The 16,017-nt window shown below is 50.3% G+C and overlaps 5 protein-coding genes across 6 annotated transcripts; 3 read left to right on the plus strand and 2 right to left on the minus strand.

Annotated features, from left to right (window-relative positions):
• Positions 1-149: 149 nt before the first annotated feature.
• Positions 150-6,938, minus strand: FOXG_06150 (6-phosphofructokinase). 2 transcript variants are annotated; one of them, XM_018384672.1, is made up of 4 exons: positions 3,474-6,938; positions 2,562-3,414; positions 2,038-2,508; positions 150-1,980 (listed from the first exon to the last, which is right to left on the minus strand). In XM_018384672.1, the coding sequence occupies exons 2-4, from the start codon at positions 3,273-3,275 to the stop codon at positions 814-816; spliced, it is 2,352 nt and encodes a 783-aa protein (XP_018241816.1). In that variant the 5' UTR covers positions 3,276-3,414; positions 3,474-6,938; the 3' UTR covers positions 150-813. The 2 variants fall into 2 exon arrangements, with proteins under 2 accessions (XP_018241816.1, XP_018241817.1); XM_018384673.1 differs by having other exon boundaries at positions 2,562-3,962.
• On the plus strand, positions 4,989-5,366 carry FOXG_19196 (uncharacterized protein; the record flags this gene model as incomplete). Its single annotated transcript, XM_018399394.1, has 1 exon — positions 4,989-5,366. One exon carries the CDS (start codon positions 4,989-4,991, stop codon positions 5,364-5,366), a length of 378 nt encoding a protein of 125 aa, XP_018241818.1.
• On the plus strand, positions 6,200-6,337 carry FOXG_19197 (uncharacterized protein; the record flags this gene model as incomplete). Its single annotated transcript, XM_018399395.1, has 1 exon — positions 6,200-6,337. One exon carries the CDS (start codon positions 6,200-6,202, stop codon positions 6,335-6,337), a length of 138 nt encoding a protein of 45 aa, XP_018241819.1.
• Positions 6,939-7,507: 569 nt separating the features above from the next.
• FOXG_06151 (uncharacterized protein) lies at positions 7,508-10,570 on the plus strand. The gene is made up of 2 exons (XM_018384674.1): positions 7,508-8,103; positions 8,152-10,570. Exons 1-2 carry the CDS (start codon positions 8,004-8,006, stop codon positions 9,738-9,740), a joined length of 1,689 nt encoding a protein of 562 aa, XP_018241820.1. The 5' UTR covers positions 7,508-8,003; the 3' UTR covers positions 9,741-10,570.
• Positions 10,565-10,678, minus strand: FOXG_19198 (uncharacterized protein; the record flags this gene model as incomplete). The annotated part of the gene is made up of 1 exon (XM_018399396.1): positions 10,565-10,678. The coding sequence occupies one exon, from the start codon at positions 10,676-10,678 to the stop codon at positions 10,565-10,567; it is 114 nt and encodes a 37-aa protein (XP_018241821.1).
• Positions 10,679-16,017: the final 5,339 nt, after the last annotated feature.

Genomic DNA, 16,017 nt, shown 5'->3' on the forward strand with positions numbered 1-16,017 from the left:
GTACTCTTAGATGCTCTTTAAACCAGAACTTACCTTGAACCAGATGTAGATAAACCATGAACATTGGCAATTAACTGCATATATTATCACAGGTAATCACCACGAGGATCGATACGTTGAGATTCTGATAACCATTCTATAAGAAATGGCGTTGCTTCTGTGAATTTCCTAGGCATTATAAACAAATTCCGGCTTGGTAAATATATTGGCTGGACGAGCCACATCGCATTTAAATTGATAGAAGGGAACCACACAAAGAATAAGGACTCATTCGCACAGTAAGTCGGATGTAGCTGGGATCTTGTATCTCATAAGTCGCCCAGAAGCATTAACAGCAACTCATTGTCCAGTATCTCAATCGGCCGCAACTTACTCAAGCACGGGTATTTTGCCGACCGCTTGAATACGAATTTACCAACTACTTCTTATCGACTTCAACTATGTTGTAAGTGCTTTGGGGGTTTGTAGATTTGACTGAAACACAGGCCCTTATCATTCCGTTGATGCTGAGATTGAGCCCGGCAATGACGCTTCTACAGGCACATGAAGACTCGGTATTTGTCGTAAATCCCTATTCAGTATTCCCTACCTGGGCTATTTCTGCTACTTATCCAAGAAAGCACTACAGACGGAGTGTAATATAAAAAGAGCATATAAACAAGGTTGTCGTTCAAGACCAACGTGCCAAAGATAATTGCTTGAACGCCTAAAACTGATTTCATTCATACTGAGCTATCATTAAGAATAAAGGTGAGGGGAAAGTGAAGTAACGTCAATCTGAAAATGTCCTTATAGCCAAAAGATGACGCCCCCCTACAGACCACGTTTTGTGTCCTTTGCGATCAACCCTGTCAAGCTCTTCTCCGGCTTAGGGTAGTCAGGACGGCCCGCCAACATGTCTACTACCTCTGACAGGCCCAGCCAGTGGGCAGTCGCAGGTCTTCGGTTGGGCCAATCTGTGCCGTGCTCCTCTAGCTCCTCCATTGCGTTGAACACAACCTCGGAGCCCTGGATACCAATGACAGAGGCACTCTTGGGGTCCTTCTTAACGTGGTTATGAGCATTACGTCCAAAGCCCTCAAGATGCTGGATGCACTTGATGGCCAGACGAACAGCTCGGCAACGATCCATAGCGGAAGGAACACCACCCTGCTGGACGTGACCAGGAATACTCTCTCGGCTCTCGAACCGGTCGTGAGCCTCTTCGCGGATGATGTCCGCAATGAGCTTAGCATTGTAGACCTTGCTGGACTTCTCGTTTACGAGAATCAGGCGTCCAGCACGGGACTGGCCCTTGTCCTTCTTGAAAACCTCCTTGAGGTGGTTAACATCGGAGTTGAGCATCTCAAGAGAGATACCTTCCTCGGGGATGTAGACAGCGGAGGCACCAACATCCAGGCCAGCCAGGGTAGCGATGTAGCCTGAGCGACCACCCTGAGTCTCGATAACGAAGACACGACGACGGGTAGCGGACGCTGATTGCTTGATCTTGTCACAGTAGTTGACAAGCTCGTTCAAGCAAGTATCTGAGCCCAGAGAATACTCGGTTCCGGGAACGTTGTTGGAGATGGTGGCGGGGAGAATAACCATGGGGATGCACAAAGAAGGGTAGTCCTTCCTGGCCTTGCGCATTTGAGAAACGGAGTGGAAGGCCTCGAAACCACCAACAAGGAATAGAGCATCAAAGTGGTGCTCCTCGATCAGGTTGGCAATCAACTCCATACCAGACTCGCCAGGAAGCTCTCGGTTTGTACCAATCTCGGAACCGCCCTTGCTTGCCCAACCGTCAACCTCGAGCCAGTCGAACGGGCGGACAGCGCCGATAGGCTTGTCATCGTGGTGTCGCGCGAATCCAGCGAAACCGTTGTGAATAGCCAGAGGCTCGTGGCCCTTGGAAAGACAGTACGCAACAGCAGCACGTACTGCAGCGTTCATGCCACCAGCAGGGGCACCAACATTGATGAAGCCAATTCGCATGCGCTAAGCAGTCAGTTGTCAGTAAGAGGAACAATAATGCAGAGTTAGGGCCAGACTTACATCCTTTTCAGGCAGCTTAGAATCGTCAACCATGACGTTCGTGGTCAACATATAAGAGCCCCATTGGTCGGCGAACTCGGCATCACGAAGAGACATGGCCTTCTCGAAGTCTTTGGCATCAACGGCCTTGGCGAGTTCTTTGGTCTCAGCCACAGCTTGCATTAGAGGCTTGCGGACAATCTTGTTCTCGTTAATAGCGATGAAAGGAGTCTCGGTCTCTGGTGTAGCTTCGAGGACAGCCTTGACGGCTTCAACACCCTGCAGGGTAGCCAACATTCGGTCGTATGCGACGGCAGTACCGCCTCGTTGGACGTGACCGAGGGTGGTAATACGTGTATCGAGAGCAAGACCGCCCTCGCTCTTGTCGGCTAAGATGTTCTTGATTTCTTCGGCGCCGATCTTGTTGCCGTCCTTGTCGCGGGCACCTTCAGCGACAATGACAATGGTCTTGCGCTTTCCAAGGTCTCGATGCTGTAAGTCGTTAGTGCCTGTGATTGGAAGCTATTGTCTGCGCTTAAACCTACCCTTCGCACAACGACTTTCATATCTTCCTGCCAATCATGCTCACGAGGTCTTTCAGGAATAAAGACAAAGTCTGCACCAGTTGCGACACCGGCCATGAGGGCCAGCCAACCACAATGTCGGCCCATGACTTCGACGACGAAAGCACGCGAGTGTGAAGAGGCTGTCGCTTCGACGTAGTCGACCATCTCGCAAATACGGGCGAGTGCTGAGTAGCAACCAATGGTCGCATCGGTTCCTGTGAGATCATTGTCGATAGAGCCGACGAGACCAACAATGTTGAGATGCTTATAAGGTGCTATTTGTTCTGTAGACAGCTCTCCCTTGGAAACGAGCTCTTCCAGCAGAGAAGGCCACTCAGCTCGGAACTTGTCAGCACCAGTCAAGGAGCCGTCACCACCGCAGATGATCAGAGCATCAATGCCAGAAAGAACCATGTTCTTGGCGGCCGTTAACCGACCGGGACGCTCGTAGAAAGCCATGCATCGAGCAGTACCAATAAGTGTACCACCCTCAGAGAGGTAGCCTCTGACATCGTTCCACTGCATCTGTCGGATGAAGTCGCCTCCCTGCACCAAACCCTCATATCCCTCGTAGACGCAGTAGGCGTCGCAACCCATGTGAAGGGACATGCGCACAACAGCTCGGACAGCGGCGTTCATGCCAGGGGAGTCACCTCCCGAGGTCATGACGGCGATCTTCTTCTTGGGGGCCATTTTGGCGGATTCTGAAAGAGGAAGAACGCTTAGTATTGATGATTCGATTCAAGGTTTGCCAGAACCGAGTTGAAGTAAGTTTGAGATATTGCGTAGCCGTCCGGAGAAGGAAAAAACGCGGGGGGCAGATAGTGTAGCTCTAAAAGTGTATATGATGAGAAACAAGGGCACAACAATTGGGGAGAGCACGATACTTACAGGAAAATAAGGAGAAGAGAAGAGAAGCGCCGGCTTCAACGGATGATATTGACAGAATATGGTCTCACCAGGTTTCCTGTCAAGAGAAGGGGGGAAATTATTATGGCGCCAGCTTCATGGTCCGGGCAGCAGTCGGTCGGTGACGCAGCTGGAGGTCAGGATAAGTACCTACAGTAGCGAGGGGCAGCACAGGGAAGCCAAGAACCGACTGACGAAGTGGAGGGTATGATGTGTGAAGAAAGCTCTTATCGCTTATCGGCCCGCGCGGGGGGCAGATTTTGGTTTTTTTTAGGTGCCAGTCTTGACCCAAGGTGAGCTTTTAGCTGGCTCAGGTGGGTTATGATGTTACGATTCGTAAGGTGAATTATTAGCACTCACCTCACTTTGCAGCCTCTTGTCCCTCTAGTCTCGGTGTTTTATGCTTGCTTGCTTGTCTGGTTGCCAATTGCCAGCTGCGATAATCCCCTCAAGCCCCTCTTCTTTTTTTATCGCACGCACAATCGAATCGAAGCTGTTAGAATAATACCGCATTCCTGAGGTATTCATGCTATCTGATCCACGTTTCGGTGGCATTGGGCGACGCAATGGTACAGAAACAGCATTGGCAGTGGGACGGGGCGCTTCCATGAGACGTCATAAAGCCGCATTCTTTTTTGCCTACCAACAGGCCGGACAAGAGGAGACTTTGCATGATTTCAATCATGAATAACTGGATGTTGAATACAAGGGTTGTGTCAAGTATCCAACGCATTTCTGCGATATCTATCTATTCATATGTCACTTCAAAGACAACTACCGGCGCATCAAATTTTTGACATGATCTTCATCCTGGTCTACCGCGATCTGCTACTTTAGCTCTAGCTAATTGGCATGTAGTGGTTCGTGGGGCTGAAGTGCGTTGAATGACGGCAGCCAGATCTTCAACGCAGGACAGGTGATTATTAAGGCATTAAGGCAGGCTGAACTGCAAGATCGAAGAACCGAAAGGCGATCGAGATGTCCTGATTTATCAATTGTCAGGCAGGGGCTCTTACATGGCTGCTCACCTCACATCGTATGCAATTTCAAACACGCCATCAGTCACTACATGCCCATGTCATCCTCAAAATCGCTGGCCTCAGAAGACGCCTCAGGTTGAAATCAATGTATATCGTTATTAAAAGGGATAAACACTTGAGAAATGAGATAACTCATAAACCAGTTTGCCAACGGACGGCATAGAAGAACCAAAGCTAGGACAAGACATCGTCTTGCCATCTTGAATACCCTAGACCCCCATACGGAAGAAGGCAAGACAACGGTCAACACAGCTAGACAAGAGTCATGAGTTTCTAATTCCATGACTACAAGGGGCCTGGGACGCATAATTGCTTTGGTAGGAAGAGATGCCTTCCAATAGCATATCTGAGGCAGGCAAAGATGCGAACTCCAAGGTCACCAGCCTGCCGGCGCTCTGAAATCTGACCAGTCATTGAGAAAACTTGACAGTCATCTTGGAACCCGAGACGGGCTGTGATGATCGCTGCGAGGATTACTGGTGCGTCCACCACTGGAGCCCTGTATTTACGACCCGGCGGTGCAAGCAAGGAAATGAGAGGCCGAAATGTGAAAATAGAAAGCCCTTTAGGAGAGTCATATGGCTGCAGATGCTGTTTTATGCGCTGGCAAGCGTCACCTCACAGCGGTTGGGATGGATGGTTGGCCTGGTGCGACGGCAGCGCGTCTGCTGACCTGGAGCGCCAAGCGCTGAGTCGCCAGGACCCTGAAGAAGCGCCCCTGAACATGACGACAGAGGCCTCAGCAGGGCCTCAGCTCATCGCAACCCAGGTTAACAAGGCTCAATTCAAGTCTGCCTCCCTTGAAGCTGCCTTGACTGCCTACTGTAACTGTTAAGCCTCTCGACAACGAGTGGTGCGGAGGATCCTGGAACATCAAGGCAGGTGACCTACCCCAGGTATCGTCACTGAAGCCTCGGGATATTCATTTATGAGCCGGTAGCAAGTTTCTCGTCTGATCTGCTCGGCATATGTCCGTGGTCACGCCTATCCCATGATGTCGGGCGCATCAACGCAGCAGAACGGACGGGAGGCAAGTCCTGCCCAACTGACTATGGGCAGAGGGATAGTTGCAGGTTACGGCTCAAAAACCTCACCTCCAGAGTGACTCTACTCGGCTTCGTCCCGTCGGAATGAGCTCCGTGGTCAGGCGCAAGGACACGGTCATCAGTCATCAGTCGTTACCCGCCTGTACTTTCACCGCGTATAGCCTTTCCCTTACTTTCCCAGTGTCGACAGATGAATTTCTAGGCGAGATCACTCAAAGGCCCGTGGCCGCTTGCGGAGGCGAGGTGCAGCGTGCGGATGACAATCTGGGGGCTCGTTGTTATCACGGGGTCACCGGATATTGGTTATGCCATTGAGAACGGGTCAAGTTAATGAATCCCCACGATCCTCTGGGGCTTCTACAGGGCGAGAATCACTAGCAGGATTCTCATTTCCAATCCCAGATCGCCCAGAATCACGTCAATTCGCCGTTGAAGTGGAAGCCTGGATTGCAAGCGGACCAATTGACGCTCTAACACGGGCGTCTGTTGATGATACCGGGTTGGGATTGGAATCGAAGCTCAATGCCAAAAACACCATTGACATGACCGGTCAGGGTCTTCAACACAATGCTCGGCGAAAATTCTCTCAGGGTCTATCATGTGCCTTGAAGCTATCGAGCTAATGGCTTCCAAGAGAGCCGTTCGTCCTTACCGAGTCTCACTATTCTCAGGATCAAATGCCTTGGTGAATGTTAAGACCGCGGTTAATCCGGGCCAGAACAACACAAAGCGAGGCTTGGATCACCAACGTGACTTGTGATGGGGCCTCAGACAGGTCCCTGATGAGGAGCGGGCTACAGGGTGCTTCATCCGCGGGAGACAGAAGGTCCCAAGAGAATGACAGGGTCGTCCTCAGTTCTGGACTCGGATGCCCGATTCGGTCTCAGTTCACAACGGAGCCGTTCAAGGGAGATGGACAGGACACATGACAAGCTGTCAACGTTCCAGAACGCCAAACGGACCGCAGGATCTGCTTTCCGTTACAGGAGGCCGCGGCCCCATTAGGAAGAGTTAGGGGACACCGAGAGATAGAACCGTTTGCACTCCCGAGACCGCGTTCGTCTGTGCTCGCTCCGTAACTGTCTCAGGTGGGCCACTTACTTGATCAGGTAATCCAGATATAACCCAAAGAGGACTGGCTCGATATCCACGAGTCTAAACTCTGTTGGGTATCATAGTGACCCGCTGCTTGAACACAATAAGTGCCTCTTCAGGTAAAGACCCGTGGAAACTGGTCATCAGGAAGAATTTGCCTCCCCCTCTCTTCCACCTCCACCTGTGTTCCTCCCCCTGACAGAAGCCCTGTCCTTGTCTGCTGTGTCGCCGAAGTCGAACAGCCTACAGACCTTCCCACCTCCACCTCTATCATCCTTTGCCCTGGCGTGGACATGACATTGGGCAGGTTCTTGATTCGAGAGGATCCCTTTGTTCAGAGAGGAACAGAGTCAAAGATACAGACGAGGAATAAATAGCTCTTTGGTCTTCGTTGTCATGCGTTTGCTGTACTATGCTGTGCTGTGCTGTGCTGTGCCGCCACTTTAACCCCCATTCTCAACTGAATCCGTCTGGTCACGCCTCTGTAAAAGTGTAAGGTTGAGATGCCACCCCACAGGAATCAATCAATCGCTGGACTCATCCTGAGTGAACCGTAACTCACATCAGCGTCCATTGGCAGCGAAAATTCTCCTGCGCCGCGGTACCTCCGTCTTGTACTGGGAGACTTGGGCTTGTGCTATTTGGGTGGTACCCGCTATTTCCAATGACCCCCTCCATTTCTGCTCCAAGTACGTACCTGAGCCACCCCGACGAAAGTGCAGTGGCTCGCACCCCCTCTGGGGCCCACGCCCCTGCGTCCGACACCCCTGGGCCTGGCGTGCACTCGTGCTTGTGCTAAGGTACCTTAGACTCCATTTACATAGCGCACACCGCGACTCCCTTCCCCCAATCCGTCTTTCTTCCCACAGACCAAACAAGAATAACTACGTTTGATCCCCCCGGACTTTGTTCGTCCTCCTCCACTTACACATACACTTACACCAAGCAACACCAACACCCGACATCCATTGCAGAGGATTTTGAGAGGACGACCTTGCACCAGGAATCGCCTTTACACATACAGTATATGTCTACTCGAGGATCCCCATGAAACGCAGCATCCACCTCGACATCACACTGACACGCCAAATTCGCTTACATTGACCTTGAACTCCCTCGACTTCACCGCCCGCGACTAAGGCTTCTCCACCTCGAAACTCAACCTCTTTACTACGCTCTGGCGCATTGTCGGCTCTAATTCGATTTACTTCGCCGACGACCTATACAGAACTTATCGACCACTTCGATTGCACTTACAACTTCGGCCGACTTATTCGCACCCACTCTCGCAACTCTCCCCAGTCGATTCATCGACAGGCCCAAGACACATTATGCCCTACCGTTTAGACACTCACGTTTTGACAGTGGATGCGAACGTCATCCACAAGGTCGATACTGGTAATCCCGCCAATCTTTATAGCATGTGGACTGGTAAGTCGTCTCTTGTTTGTGCCGCCTGCTTATATGCTGACCAGTCAGTCTTCTCTCGGTGCGCAGACTCCGTTGAACAAGGTCGAAGACTGGAGAACCTTAGCTGGCGACTGTGGCAAAGAGAGACCTTTGTCGTCGACAACGAAGAAAAGACAGCACCCTCTACACAAACTCTTCCCCAGAACATTCCTTCCGAGTCAAGGATACCCGATCTTCCTCAACTGTCTGGCAGTGTTGAGTCTCTCGTAGACGAAGAGGCTGTCGACTTTAGTTCATTATCAGCACCACTTGAGATCGCCCGCCCTCGTGTACGACGTCAAGATTCTTGCGCCAGCACCCGAAGCAAGCGCGAACGCCACATCAGCTCCGACGATTTCGAGAAGATGATTGTCTCTATTGTTAAGGACAAGGGTCCTCTGTCGGCCCCTCCTCATGTTGCTCCCGTCCCCAAGGAGTCCCTTCCAGTTCCTCCTGTTTTCGAGCGTTCTGGTTCTACTACAACCGAGTCTCAATCGCCTGCAAAGTCTATCACAGCTTCAGAGGGTTCGCCACAACCTTCACCGCAAAGCCTCCCCCGCACCACTGTTGTGCGTGGCTTCTCACCTTCCCAGATTCCCACTCCTCGTACTATCTCCGGTGCTGCTCAATCATCAGACGCAATTCCTGAGCCCAAGTCGTCGCCTGCTGCCAAGGTGGTGCAACCAAAGAAGCCCGCTCGTTTTGCGCTTGGTGGCTCTTGTTCGTCTAGTGAACAGGACCAGAGCCTCAGCAACAGCAAGCCCATCGTTCCCATCATCAAGAAGCCCGTGTTCCAGATCGGCGGCTCCTCTGAAGAGGACGGCTCACTCAAGAGCGCCATGGCTTCATCACGGCCTGGCTCGCTCCTCTCTGCACGCAAGAAGCAGGCCTCGTTCAGCAACAATGTCATGACACGAACGATTGATGATGAGGCAGCTGTCGACTCAGATACCGACGACTACATCGACGAGAGCGCCATCGATGACGATGACGACTCTTCGGACTGGGAGGACTCGATGGAAGAGAGCGGCAAATCCAGCATGGACGACAAGTTCTTCCAGCGAGTGGATTCCAAGCCCAATTTGACCTCGCGACGATCGCTCATTACCCTCATGCTTGCCCAGAACGATCGCGCACGCACTCTTGGTAACCACGCTTCCCAATCGACTTCAGCCATTCCACGATCTCGTATGGCCCACGGCCCGTCACTGGGTGCCTCGCCTAATGACTCTGACGAGGCTCCCCTGATGATGAAGGGCATGCGTGGACCTGGTCTCAAGCCGATCCATGAGGTCCCTAGGTCTAGTGCTCAGCCCATCATGACCGGCCCCAACCACATCCAGCCTCAAGCTGCGCTGTCACCTCGCACTACTCGTCGCAATATGTTGGCGACTGAGTTGACTGAGTCTCTTCGACGTCACCTCCTTTGGGAGCGACAACAGAAGTCCTCGACAGCCAATGCCGTCCTCAAGCGACGACATACATCACACGATGTTGCCAACCTGAAGCAGTACCCTGAGAAGCCTTGCATGAAGAAGAGCGAGGATGTGAACGCGAGCAGCTGGAATCAATACTTCTCCAAGGAGGCCAGCGACGGATACCACTCCAAGGGGTGGTAAATGATACCCATACCATATTATACCATACCGACACAACTATACCCACTACGATTGTGCATTGGACGGCGCACGAAAGGCATCACCACATCAGCATTGAGCGTTTTTATTTTTAGCTGCACTTGGCAGCGTTTGTTTTACAAGTCGTTTAGCGAAACGGAACTCAAAGTATTTTATCATTTTATCACTCATGGCGGGGACTCTTAACATTATGATACCATGAAATCGTGTTTTTTCAAGGCCGCGGTAGGCTCTTGTTTCGTCATTTCCAGGCTCGGGGCACGTGTACTTGTAGTTCATATGGGGAAGATTTCTGGGGCAACCTGAGGATATGATTTCGCTATGAAAGTTTGAGGTGGAGGGAACCTGAGTTAAGGCGGAGCATGGGTCACGAAATACGGTCATTGGTTTTACTCGAGCAAGCGCAAAAGGCGAAAACAAAAGTCAAAAGCAGTGGATGATGACAAGCGAAAGCGAAAGCGAAAAGGGGATGTATGAGCGAGAGAGAGACTGAGATGGAAAAGCAAAAGATTAAACGAGTCACTCAGCAAAAAAACTCGCAAAAAGGGCGAATTGTCTATGAGAAAGAGGTTTCCGCAAAAACATGAATAAAACTTTTCACGTTGAACAAACAATGAATGACTTGATCCAATTGAGTGAGTGAATCGATCATCCAGACGCAATGTGTGTGGTGTTGTGATGGAATGTCGCATTGCATTGTGAGTCGTCAGAAGGGTTCCAAGGTTCCTGGATGCTTCAAGGATTGCTGGAGACATGACCCAGGATGGACGTCATCAATTCCGGGTGTTTTCAGCACTGAGCCAGGCCTAGCCAGCACCTTCAGAGCTGAGGGTTGCAGGCAAACACCAGCGGCCGTTTAATGCTGGCAGGCAGAAATCCCATTGGCTCGGGAAGGAGAAGCCCCAGGCCTTGAAGGCCATTTGAGTGTGGCAGACCCGACCAAGCAAGCCAGCGCTGCAGGTTTTGTAGAGCTCGTGACTTGATCAATTGGCTTTTGGTTTTCGCGAGACGAGAGGAGAGAGAGTCAGACTGAGCACATGTCAAAGCATGAATCTTTGAGACAATTTTCATCATTTGGTCTCGTCAACTCTACGAGAATGCTCTGCATCTCATGGAAACCACTGGCAAGCCAACCAAACTGTCGGTAATAAATGGCGTGAGTCGCTAGACACAGAGGAACATGGGACTTTACGATAATACCCGTAGTCTGATCGAGCGGTCAATCGTAGGTGCTGTCGGACAATAGCTGCTGCTTCTAGTCTTTTCTTTAGCATAGGGCAGTGCTGTCTTTGTTGGGGATACCTTATGCGAGCTAACACAGCGCAGTAGTAAACAACGCACTCTAAGGTAAGGTCAACAACACGAGGTCGAGTTAGAACCGTCGTGAGCCGTCTCCAGCGACAAGTTTAACAAGATGACCATTGACATGAAACGACTGGCTTGGCAAGTTCAACACCATCCCCAGGGCCGCCAAGCCATCGGCACTCGCTTCTGGGACCTGGAACGCGCCATTGAGTTTTTTTTTTCACATGGGCTATCACATGGGTTATCACATTAGTTATTCTCATCTCAAGTCGACCTGAATTGAAAGGGTGTCCGGCATCGGTATTCACAAACCGATCCCAACCTCTCGGTCAATAGGTGTAAGCTGAAGGGGACCATCCGGACGCTAAGAACAACACGCGTAAGTCCAATCTCCTCCAAAGCCCAAACAACTCCCTTGTATCTCCGCCCTCGGCCAAAATACCAGACTTCGGGGGTTCTATTCCTTGGAATATACCTGGGCAGACGGATCTTTCTGGCTGCTTTTCTTTGCGTTCCTGTTACCTGACATTGGGATGTAAGGGTATGGGCTGCAGGGACAAGCCACGAATGGGAAATGTAGCATTAGGCAACCCATAATTACCTATTTTGAGTTTTTAACTCTGACTGCATGTGAACGATGATAGTTCTCTATGTAATTGAAGATGGCAGACATATAGAGACGCGATTGACATATGATTGAAGCAACCCAACGTGCATCTCGTATCATTCAAACTACTGCATTCTATCATCAGCTCTACGCCAGCACGATGTGTTCCCGGTTCTAGACGCAGATGTCTAGTCCCAGACCATTTGAATTATCGAAACGCGTCTTTTGGTTCACTCTGCTCACGGCCAAATTGTGGAGGACGCCATATCCTGCGGAGCCGCAGCCGGAGCTCACGAGCTAGGCGTCACATCGCGAACCAATTGAGACGAGGACGGACTCATACTCCGTGAATGAGAATGGGTTGTTTCAAAGGCATTTGCGCAAAATGAGGCTGGATAAGGAGACGTGTTTGAAATCAGTCATTTCTGACAAGCTATGCCAGAGATGCAATGATGGCCAGTCAATTGCTTCACCCATGACTCCCTGCGTGTGGGGAAGTCAAATCAGAGACTTTTCAAAGGCAGAGGCAAAGGGAACAAGAGACAACGACGCCTCTCCCGCTTGTGATTTTCCGGGGAAGTCCATGGCATCGTCAACAGGCATCCCACATGTAAGCAGAAGCCATTGACTCTGTGTGCCTGAGCTCAGACTCATTCGTATTCAACCCATACTTTTCTAAGCGTCAATGGCGTTTAGACGAAAACCAAATCTCAGCATCTCCCCTCTTTTTCAAGAAGCTTTGACGTGTTCAATTCCCCAGAAAAAAGAGCCACATGTTGCTGACTTGACTGCGGAGAATCTGGAGAATTTTCTGTGGTCATCCGACTATCCTTTTCTTCTCTCCGCATAGCAAATTTGCCTTCAGGTGAGATCACATGGTGTTGTTCAAGTTGCCATTAACGAATTGCATTTTTGTCCCCACAGATTTACCAGTTTGCTTTTTGCGATATGTGCGCTTGGAGTTTTCAGCACCTCTCGGGTCATGAGAAAACGAAACTAGACCAATTGAGGATGTTAACAAAGAGGGGGAGGGGGGGGGGCGTGCATGTGCCTTGTCTCGTGGCTGACAGGAAGGGATTTCGCATCGTCGGGACTCTCTCGCTGGTAGGGTGCAGGGAGTGTTTAAAGTCTGAGTCAGAAAGATGAAGTAGAGCAAAAACTGTCAGAGCAGAAGATGTCGTTTAGGCTAAACCGAATACTGGGAAGAATCGAGACCAAGTCCCGTAAATGGCGGGTGAGTGTTTTTCGACCAATGAGAAATGGGAATTATATGTTTTGCTGGGGGAGTGAGCAGCGGAAATAGGACGAGTCAGATTGGCTCAATTGCCGATCGGAAACTCGGGGGGGAATAGGACCCTGCATGAGTTTACTGAGAGCTTGCGTTTGTGTTGGTTTGAGCCATCTTCGAAGCTCTCGGATATTTAAGCCCCAATGCCGCTATTTTACTGTGCCGAAGGCTTTGAAGGATGCTGCCTGGATATCTGTAAGGCCTCATGTTATCCCGCCTGTTCTGGACTGCTGGACCAAGCTCATGCGGCTTTCAGGTTGCTTTCTCCTCCGGCCTCACATCCATAACCGTGATCATAACATTCCTGATTACCTTAAACTTAGTTAAGCGCTCCGAAGGCTCGGGATTCTCATGTCTCGCAGCTCACATGTGCCATGGCAATGCTCCATTTCATTGAAACTCTCCTCGGCACAGGCAGGCAGCAATGGATCTAATGTCGGTCGAATTCGGCATCCAATTCTGAGGACCCTTTTCCCTCCAAGTCATCCATTGTCTTTCAGGGCCCATCCGCCGAAGGTGGGGCCTCCATCCGGCGGGTGTCGGGTGCCCACTGTCCGGACGCAGGTTATGCTCTCGGAAACGCAAAGAGGGCTTTTTTATCCGGGCAAAATGATAGAATGTCGTGCAATGCATGCAACAAGGGTCTTTTTTTTTTTTTTTTTTTTTTTTTTTGACGTGCAGGCTGTGCTCAATTTTGAGCTGACGCTTGACCGTCTTTCAGGTGTTTAATGCCGCTCATTCACCGCTTGGTTCTATTGCGTGCGTGCTCACTACAGAGTCGAGCAGAGAATTTTCACATTTGATGCCGCACAAGAGGGCGCAAACAGGAGCCTGGAGATGCAACGCATCCAGTCAACCGACCCTTCTCCAAAATAAGCTTTAGATCCTTCTCGCTGCCAAGTTAATGGTCACTTGCAGCGAATCTACAGCACGCCAAGGTTCCTGAATCGAAAGGAATGCCGACAGATCTAGAGACGGGTCATGGCTGACATCAGAAGGGCCTCCTCACGTGGGTTGAGAGCTGTAGCCTCCGCTGCGAGCGTCTCTTACAGCACCTGTCAAAAGTTGACATGCCCCTGTGACCTGACCAACCTTTAGCCGGAGCAAGCCTTGTTGACCTCGCCTTGCCTCAAGTGGAAACATATTCCTCGTGGCCTATGACATCGTTCGCATGCATGAGTCGCGAGTATCTAGGTACAAGCCCCGGATCCAAGTCTCGGCGTCAAGTAAGAAAAATGCATTCCGTGTCGAAAAACTGGGAATTAATTCATTCAATTGACTGATGTTGAATAAACTAAATTGAATAATTGGTTCCTGTTTTTTCTACCCCAGTCACCGTTAGAGTTTGACTACTGCCAACCCACGATCCTCCCCACACGGGGTCACGACTAATGACAAAGGGGTTCACTGGGTTTTGCGGAACCATCATCCACTGACACGAGAAATTACAGGATATCAGGTAGTAGCCACGAACAAGATTCGGGAACGCTTACTTAACTCTTACTATTTAATTACTGACCGGAAACCCACCGAGAGTCCGAGATGCTGGACCTTTTCCGTTTTTGGTGTATTCTACATGTATTGAAGCCCCAGAACCTGTTGACTGGAGCCTGGATGTCCATGTATCAATGGGAAACAATGTCTAAATCGGTCAACCTTGTAATGAGATCAACGATGGAGAAGCTATCGAGAAGGAAACCACAAAACGAAAAGGCTGTGGTGTGCAATAACAAAAATCAGGCACATGTTGTAATATCGCGATTGTCCTCTCGTCAAAACAACAAGTTCGGTGAGCCAAGGCTGGTGATCAAATAAACAACGTCACAACGGGTATGCAGGACGGGATAGCAGTCCTGCAGCCTGCAACTTAAACAGTGGTCAACATCGAAAACTCGAGTTGATATCGATGTTTCTGCTTCTCCAAGATCCATCGAGATCTGGGGTGTCGCTACGTCATACTCTGGGGTGCAAGGTGGTGTGTTCTCGCGACACCCCAGAATCTCCAAATCTCGCAGATCTTGCTCTGGAGAGCCCGCATCGGAACATCACGCGGCTATGCATCTGTGCAATGAGAATGGGATTTTCGCATTTTTTTGGTGTTGATGCGTTGTTCGATGATGCAAACAGTTTGTGGTATTTTGATGTCGAGACGAGGTCATCTCGCTCGTCTATGACCGAATAGTGAACCAGAAATGAGACATCTGTTCTACTTCTAGCCGAGAACTGACCAAGGGAAGGGCTGTTACGTACCGACCATCTCCCCTAAGAACAGCCATAACACCCTCAGACACTTCCAGGGACAACCGCGCTTGTCTTGAGCGCCCGTTGTCGGAGTCTTGAGACTTGGGAACACAAGCGCGGTAATCTCACAATCCACATCCCCATCGACACCTCAGGCTCTCATTATTCATTCATTCATGATGGTGTTGTCCGAGCACGAGCACGACCCATCTTCTATCTCTATTATGGCTGGTGGTGTGCGGACTTGAGTCCGACGTGCCCCGACCAATCGCCCATCACCCTCATGAGACCTCTAGGCCTTCTAGAAGTCTTCTCCCGCACGTGGAGAAGAACACCTCACACCTCCATCAATTTTCTCTCAATCACGCGCGGGTCAAAGCTGAGGCTGAAAAAGGCAACTGTTGACGGCGCGGCAGAAGAGGATTCTGAGCTAAATAAACAACGCGGTATTTTCTGGTATTTCGTCAGACATTACACTGTGAAATGCAACTCGAGGTCTTGTTAGTTTATCAACACCCCGACAATGGCTCGACGAATGAGAAAATCAAGAAATCAATAATTTAATTCCGTATTTTATCCCTCATCTCCACTCAATCTCTTTTCGGATCCATAGTGGAGAAGATATCTCGAACGGAACAGTTTGGCCTCCCTGTAATCAGCCTTGTAAACTCTAATGCAAACGGTTATGGTTGGGCATCAAAATCTGGTTCTTGCATCATCATTCTCCGCCGTGCCCCGATATCAGCCAGACAGAGACGACTCATGAGATATCGTAAGATCGAATGGATCCAGAAGGTCTCCAGAACAAACTTCAAAAA

This window comes from Fusarium oxysporum, chromosome 2, assembly GCF_000149955.1.
Source record: "Fusarium oxysporum f. sp. lycopersici 4287 chromosome 2, whole genome shotgun sequence".
Lineage (NCBI taxonomy): Eukaryota > Fungi > Ascomycota > Sordariomycetes > Hypocreales > Nectriaceae > Fusarium > Fusarium oxysporum.